We start from the raw sequence: 9007 nt of genomic DNA on the forward strand, positions 1-9007 counted from the left end.
ATTTGTAACCCAGAGCTCTTCAAAGATGCTATAGTCCTTTCAGGAAATTTGGCTTCCCTCATTCCCCCAGAATATAACAGAAAAAAGATGGGTAAAAGAGAGAGAAAATGAATGTCTGCGTGTTTATATGACCACATGTGCGTGAGTAGCATGTGTGAGTCTAATGTGACATAATATAGTAATAGTTAACACTTACAGAGAAAAACCATGGACCAATTCCTATGTTAAGTGCTTTCTGTGCATTATCACATTTATTTTCACAGCAAACCAGTAAGGTAGGCATTATTAACATTCTATTTCACAGCAATGGATCTTTAAGTCCATAATTGTTGAGTATTCTATTCAGGATGACACACCTAATAGCCTTGTTCTGACTCTAAAGTCATTGCTCTTAACTATTAGACAAAGGTAAATGTGTGGGAAATTGTGTGGCTGATGGTGGGAATGTGGAGTGTTATACATGCCCTGAAGGAAAGTTTCTACATTCTTCCCACTGAGACAAGAACATGGGAAAGCTCACTATCTTCTGCTCCCAGAACCAGTTGCTTTTCCAAAGGAAAATTATTAGGTGAAAGGCACAGAAAAACTAGGCCAGAAATGGCTTACTAATGAACTACTTCAGGGTGAAGGTGTTGGTTGGAGGCCTGGAGGTAAGTTACAATCCCTTTCCACCCAGCAAGCAGGGCTGAGCTCTCCTGTTAGATGCTGCTATGGAAAGGAGGTAGTGGGTCAGTAATATATATTTCAGTGCTTCATTCTTCTGTCTCTTGCTATGAGCCATGGCCAGAAGATCTCTAGTCCAATGAGTCCCTGATCAGCCTCCCACCCTCTGCGTGTCAAGTGAAGAGTATGATGGACAAACTGTTTGACAGGAGTGAGCAATGTTCTAAAGGCAGGACCTGACCTCAGTCTTTATGGATCTTTATGGATGAGTGTGATATTTAACAGAGAGACACATTCATTCATGTGTTTTCAAAAGATACCCTGTGGACCATGGGTTAAAATAGTTGGGCTACCTCACAAATATGCTTTCTTCCAGCATGATAAGACTTGCCTATCCTTACACTATATTCACATGCCTTCCTGCCTCCTTTCTCCTTACTCCTCTAGGAGACCTGAGACACTGGATGATATTTTCAGATCCAACCTACCAAGTAACCTGAGACCAGGGATTATATCCACTGTTTTCAGACCCTGTGGGTATGTTTGCTGTGACAATACCCTGGATATGCAAGCTGAGGCTATGCTTAAGATCTGCAGCCTGATAGATAGATGCCGTCTGCCAGCAAAGTACCCTGAATTCACATTCCTCTGCCACTGATCTATTTCCTGTGGATCCCAAAGCTCCAAGGGATTCATTAATTCACTTGTTAATCCATATTCATTTAATATTCATGTATTTTCTAATCACTATCCTAGGCATTGGGTTCACAGTCATGAAGGCAGTCTTTTCCCCCCCAGTTTTATTGAGATATAAGGGCAAGTTTAAGGTGTACAGTGTGAGGATTTGATACATGTATATGTTGTGAAGTTATTATCACAATAAGGTTAAGTGGTATCTCCATCACATCACATAATTATCACTTTTTGTGTATGGTGAGAACACAACATATACTTAAGATATACTCTCAGTAACTTTCAAGTACATGATACAGTATTGTTAACTATAGTCACCTTGCTGCACATCAGATCCCCAGAGCTTACTCATTTTATAACTGGAAATTTATACCCTTTACCAACATCTCCCTGAGTTTTAGAAAGTTGCAGTGTAATGGAGAGAAATTTCAACATGTGAAGGGGTTGTGCACTGGGAGCAAATGTTTTTGAGGCACTTGACTGAGATTTGGTGAGATGTCTCCTAAGTGGAATCTTGAATCTTGAAAGATTGGGGGATGGGCACAATAAGAAGAGGGAAGAGTGTAAGCAAAGCGTGAGGGTGATTAGTGTGTTTGGGGAGCAAAAACTAGTTGAGTATGTCTGGATCATGGAAACCATTTAGAGGGTCATGAGTGATGAGGCAGAAGAAATACATGGCTGGATCAATATATGAAGTGCCTCCTATGTGTGATATCAAACACATTTCCATTTTTATCTGAAAGCAACTGGAGAGTCACTAAGGAACTTTCCAAGAATTACTATCTCTTATTTCCACAAATAAAGTCTGAAGAAACTGCACTGATCAAAGGACAACAGCCAATGGGTCACCCAAATATTAAACTCTGAAACTTTCTCTGACATGAGGTTATCCCTCATATTTCCTTTAGGGAGGAAAGAAATCTTCATGCAGTAAGTTCCTAATTAAACAGAGATCTGGAACCAACAAGGGAGAGACTATCTATGTTTATTGACAAAGGACCTGGGAATGACATGGGTAGTGACATTCAGATATTTAATCAGGGGAGTGAGAATTAAGGGTGGGAGTGCATTTTTTTTAATTTAAATTTTAGGTAGTTAACATACAGTTCAATATTGGTTTCTGGGAGTGCATTTTGATTCTGGGAGACTCATAAAAAACAAACACAAAAAGAACAACAAAACACTTTGATGGAAATGTGTGCTTTCACATTTAAAGATTACTTTGTGTTAATAGAAGTTATTTTATAAGTCATTTGCAGGGAAGTCTGATTTGCTAACTTCTTTTGGTCTCTTGTCTGGTAGCATAATCATCTTCATTATTTGTAGTGCTGTTATATAAGACTTCAATACCTCTCAGTGCTTTTAGTCATGCTGGGGAAAAATATCACTCTGGTCAGTGAATTCATCCTGTTGGGCTTCCCCACTGCCCCATGGCTACAAGTCCTGCTCTTCTTCCTTTTCCTTGTGGTCTACCTGCTGGTGGTAGTAGAGAATCTTATCATCATGTTCACTGTTTGGATCTCTGGCTCCCTCCATAAGCCCATGTACTATTTCCTGAGTAGCTTGTCCTTTCTGGAGGTCTGGTATGTCTCCGTCACTGTCCCCAAGATGCTAGATGGATTCCTTCTGCAGAGACGGCGCATCTCCTTCACAGGTTGCATGACTCAACTCTACTTCTTTATCTCACTCGCCTGCACAGAGTGTGTGCTTCTGGCAGCCATGGCCTATGACCGCTATGTGGCCATCTGCCATCCTCTCCAATACCCAGTCATTATGACCATAGGTTATTGCGTACAGCTGGTGGCTTTCTCCTATGTGAGTGGTTTCATGGTCTCTGTCATCAAGGTTTATTTCATTTCACATGTTGCCTTTTGTGGTTCCAATGTCATGAACCACTTTTTCTGTGACATTTCACCAATCCTCATGCTGGCTTGCAAAGACATGTCCACAGCTGAGCTAGTGGACTTTGCTTTGGCTATTGTGATTCTTGTCTTCCCACTCATCACCACTGTCCTTTCCTATGTCTACATAGTCTCCACCATTCTGAGGATACCCTCCACCCAGGGAAGGAAGAAAGCCTTCTCTACCTGTGCATCACACCTCACTATAGTCATAATTTATTATACAGCCATGATTTTTATGTATGTTCGGCCCAGAGCTATTGCATCATTTAATTCCAACAAACTAATCTCAGCTGTGTATGCAGTCCTCACACCCATGCTAAATCCGTTCATCTACTGCCTTAGGAACCAGGAAGTAAAAAGTGCTATCAAAAAGACCATGGGGGTTGGACAGTGCCTCCTGCTCAGCTAAGCCCTGCTATCTTGAGGAGGAGACAGTGTCTTGGCAAGGATGTCATTCCTGTGACACTTCATGGTTCTGCTTATTAGTGTTATTCTATAAATCTACATTCTTAAAGAAATCACAGCATGGGAAAAGAAGAAAAAATTAAAACTAGAAACGGGACACATTATGTATTTCTTTAATTTTGAATTAGTTTTAATATGTATTGTATATATTTAAAAATTACTTTGACATGCAAAGTAATAATAATAAATATTTGACATATATAAGTTGGTGTTATTGGCACTTTACATATAATAAACCTTTTATTCTCATAACACCTCTATGAGTTAGTTATGATTACTTGCCTGATCTTATGGATCAGGAAACTGAAACATACATGGAGAGAAATAAGTTGATCAACACTGCATAGTTAATAAATATCAAAGCCATTATTTGAACTTGTGGAGTCTAGTTCCACAATCCACTGTATTAGATTCTCTATCTATATAAGAGTCTGTGATAGTAGCTCTAGGGGCACATTAGTTAACACTGATGCCTGGAAGGAAGAAGCAATCCAGCCAGTAAGATATGTGTAGATGTTATGATAATTGATAATGGTATGGTAGTGGTGGTGGTCATAGGGATGGTGGTGATAATGATGTTTATGATTGCATTGGGTTAATGATGACCAACTACCACTGATATTAATAATATTGTTGATCATTTCACAATTTTTTCCAATTGTTGCCTCCTTCCAGAACTATAAGAGCTCATTTCTCATTCTACGGATGGGATCAATAGTTTCATGAGAGATGAAATAATTTGTATTACTGCAACTTTTGTAGTTGTTATATGTCTTTTGAGAAATTGTCTTTTGGGCTCTTGAATTCTTATGGCCTTCCCATGCTGTAATATGACTATTATCAGCAAACAAATGGAATACCATTACATCAATATATGTTCGAGCTGAAAGCCTCAATATATCATTATAAAATATGTCCTACACATAAATAAGGTGAAAAATGAATACAAAATTTTCTAAGACAAATGAGATTGTTAGATACCATTGAGGGATCTGCTGATTAGAAAAAGAAATTTACCAGGGAGAATTCTACAGAATTGAAACTGAAATTGAGAAAAAACAGAAACTAAAATATGAAAAAGAAATCAGAAAGAGCTACCTTTCCTCTCTATATCCTATTCCTTTTAGTAGGAGTCTAAAATTGGTCTCCTGAATGTTGAATGTTATTTAACATTTGTGGACTAATCTTTCTTATATGTATATTGCTCTTACAATGTTACTTTACCACTTAAGAATTCTCAATTTGAATTAAATAGGACCTACTCATTCTATTTATTATTATTACTTTAGAATCACTCTAGCATTCATGAATCTCAATAATATCTAATCTTTTCCCACCTACACCAACTCCACCTTGTTTTTTACTGATTCTCAAAATGAAACATCCATTTTGATGATATTAGTCACCTTAATGTACTCAATGCTTACAATATACTAAGTTATCTTGCTTAACCTCATTCCTTCATTTATTCACTCATTCATTCAGTATTTTTTGTGCTCCTATTCTTTGGACTGTGATAGCCCATGAGAATATACTGGTCAACAACAACAAAAATAAACACAGAATCTTCCTTCAAACAGCTCGGAGATGAGTAGGGAAGATAAAGTCACAATTACCTTCAATGTTAGAACTGTGATGATGCAAGTAAGGGAAAATGTTCCAGTAGAGGTAGCATTTAGGCTAACACTTGAAGGAATTAAATGAAAAATAGTGGGCAGGAGTGAAGGTCAGGTGTTGCAGAGATAGGAAAGGCTGAGAGGCAAGAGAAATAAATAGCAACATACTCAGAGACCTGAAAGATGATTAGCACAAAGTGACATGAGGAAGAAAGGGGTCACATTAGGAAATAGATTCATGCTTACCTATCCAGATCTTACCAGTTTGTGGATTTTCTTACTATATAGGTTTATAAACATATAATAAGTTCTACAGAGTCGTTTTCAGTTCCTGCAAGTACTAGATTTTTAGCTTGTAACACTTCTACTAGATGAATGGTAGTCACTGAGAGAGTAAAGCGGGAACAAGGCCTTAACTACAACTTTTCATTCTGATTCGCAGATGACAGTTTGTATTTGACTCCTCACTAGATTGTGAGTTCCTCTAGGGCAGAAACTAACCTTATTCATCCTGAGTCCACAATACCAGCCACAGTCCCCGACACAGTAGGCAACTGTGGTGGTTGTTCTCTATCCCCTTGCCCCCAATATCTATTCTTTGCTATCCTTTAACCCTTTGTGTACCCCAACTCTGAGGGGGTGGGAGGAATTGATTCTGTTGACTGTACACTCTGGCTCTGTTGGCCTCTGGCTTCCAATTTCATTGAGCCGGTAGGAGGCACCAGTAGGAAATTGAATGATACCAGGCAGAGATGGCAAGGGATTCATTTCTGCTTTTCTGGGTGGGTGACTGGCCATAACTACAGCTCCTGCAACAAGGGTGCCGCTTCTGAGGCTGTAGCCATCACTGGGTTTCTACACTGCTAATCCTTATGGGGCTCAACATCCTTTGTTGGTTGTCATTATCTTGCCCAGCCTCAGTGAATTAGTCATGACATTTAATTCTACTCAAAAATTTCAGCAAACATTACTTTCTGTTTCTTACTGGAATCCTGACTGATATGGCACTTGATAAATATTAGTCAAATTGAAATAAATCTCAGTGGGAATGCTTGGAATAAAATAACACTCTAAAAAGTCACATACATTTAGATTTTGAAATCAATAACGTAACACAGGCAAACCTCATTTTCTACTTAAGCATGGTATATGACAGAACTTGAATTAAAATATAAAACCATTTGTTCCACACTTAATTTTTCAAGTATTTCTCCATAAACACCTTCTACTTTTTTTCCATTCACATGATGCCACTGCCAAACTGAATTGATTCTGAGAGTTCTGAGTAACACATTCAGCAAATTTAAACTCAGGTATTGAATATATCATGCCCAGCTTTTCTGCCATTTATTGTAAGAGTGTGTAAGCCATTAAGAAACACTTAGTTCTGCCTGGTGATGGGTATTAAAGAGGGCACATTCTGCATGGAGCACTGGGTGTTATGCACAAACAATGAATCATGGAACACTACATCAAAAACTAATGATGTAATATATGGTGATTAACATAACAATAAAAAAATTTAAAAAAAAGAAACACTTAGTTCTTCTTAGAATTAGCATAAGTTAGTTTACTGCACAGAATTAATCCCTTACTCTTTCCTTCTTAGGTTGCACTTCTCTTCTTATCAGAGTAAGTCAGACCACACTTTAGGATCTATAAAAGAATTTCCTCAATATATTTTTCTAGGTGCTTCTAATTCATTCACTCAGGTTTACCAATAAATAACATAATCAGGCTTTTAAAACAGCCTCACTGACAATTAGGTACCTGGGAAAATAATTGGGAGGCAAATATTTTGCTTCAGACTCTGACATTACCAGTTGTTATCTTTGAGTATTCCTTAGGTTATCAGAACTTTGATTTCTTTGAGCTTCAGTTTCCTCATTTGTGAAATGTGGGTCATAATATCTACCTTCAAAAGTTGGCATGAAAATTAAATAAAAATGAATATATTTGTTGAAGAATAAAAATCATATGATCATCTCACTAGATGCAGAAAAATCATGAGAAAATTCCACATCCATTCATGATCAAAGCTCTCAACAAAAGTAGGTTTAGACAGAACATAATTCAACATATTAAAAGCCATATATGAAAACCCACAGCTAACATCATACTCAATGGTGAAAAACTGAGAGCTTTCAATCTAAAATCAGAAAGAAGACAAGGATATCCCCTCTCACCACTTTTATTCAACATAATACTGGAAGTTATAGCCACAGCAGTCAGACAAGAATGAAGAGAGTCTCATCTATATTGGTAAATAAGAAGTTAATCTGTCACAATTTGCAGATAATATATTATACATAGAAAATCCTAAAGACTCCACCAAAAAACTACTATAAGTAATAAATGAATCCAATAAAATTGCAGGACACAAAATTAATAGCCAGAAATTAGTAGAATTTCTGTACATGAATAATAAATTAGCAGAAAGAGAATTTAAGAAAACAATTCTATTTACAATTGTACCAGAAAGAATAAAATACCTAGCAATAAACTTAACCAAGGAGGTGGAAAACTTGTACCCCAAAAACTATAAAACACTGATGAAAGAAATTGAAGATAACACAAACAAATGGAAAGATATTAAGATATTCCATGCTCATGAATTGGAAGAATTAATATTGTTAAAATGTCCATACTATCAAAAGTAATCTTACAGATTCAGTGCAATCCCTAACAAAATACTAACAGCATTTTTCACAAAACTGTTAGAGCAAATAATCCTAAAATTTTTATGGAACCGCAGAAGACCTGAAATAGCCAAAGCAATCTTGAGAAAGAAAAACAAAGCTGGAGTTATTGCTATTCCAGATTTCAAGATAGACTACAAAGTGTAGTAATAAAAACAGTGTGGTACTGGCACAAAAATGGATCAATAGAACAGAATAAAGAGCCCAGAAATAAACCCACATTTACATGTTAATCTATGACAAAGGAGGCAAGAATATATAATTGGGAAAAGACAGTCTTTTGGAAAAACTGGACAGCTACATGCAAAAGAATGAAACTGAACCCTTTCTTACAACATACACAGAAATAAGCTCAAATTGGATTACAGACCTAAATGTGAGGATTGAAACCATACACTCATAGAAAACATAGGTGGTAATTTCTTTGACATTGGCCATAGAAACATTTTTCTGTATACATCTCCTCAGGCAAGGGAAACAGAAGCAAAACTAAACTCTTAGGACTACACCAAAATAAAAAGCTTTTGCACGATGAAGGAAACAGTCAGCAAAACAAAAAGGCAACCTACTGAATGGAAGAAGATATTTGTAAGTAATATATCCAGTAAGAGGCTAATATCCAAACTACACAAAGAACTTATACAACTCAACACCAAAACAAAACCTCAAATATTTGATTAAAAAATGGGCAGAAGACTTGGGGCACAGTTGGTTGAGTGTCTGGTTCTTGGTTTCAGCTCAGGCGGTGATCTCAGGGTTGTGGGATTGAGTCCCATGTGGGGCTCCACGCTTAGCACGGAATCTGCTTGGGATTCTTTCTCCCTCTCCCTCTGTCCCTCCCCACCATGCTCTCTTGCTCTCTCTAAAATAAATCTTAAGGGAGAAAAAATGGGCAGAAGACCTGGATAGACGTTATTCCAATGAAGACATACAGATGGCCAACAGACACATAAGAAAATGCTCAACA

At 37.3% G+C, this 9007-nt stretch overlaps 1 protein-coding gene across 1 annotated transcript; it reads left to right on the forward strand.

Moving 5' to 3' along the window:
• The first annotated feature begins 2712 nt into the window (after positions 1-2712).
• LOC114219396 (olfactory receptor 6B9-like) lies at positions 2713-3669 on the forward strand. Its single transcript, XM_028116967.2, has one exon. It carries the CDS (start codon positions 2725-2727, stop codon positions 3667-3669), a length of 945 nt encoding a protein of 314 aa, XP_027972768.1. The 5' UTR covers positions 2713-2724.
• The last annotated feature ends 5338 nt before the right edge of the window (positions 3670-9007 follow it).

This window comes from Eumetopias jubatus, unplaced genomic scaffold (assembly GCF_037043125.1).
Source record: "Eumetopias jubatus isolate StellerSeaLion01/CBP00866 unplaced genomic scaffold, mEumJub1_p1.0 scaffold_13, whole genome shotgun sequence".
In the NCBI taxonomy this organism is placed as follows: Eukaryota; Metazoa; Chordata; class Mammalia; order Carnivora; family Otariidae; genus Eumetopias; species Eumetopias jubatus.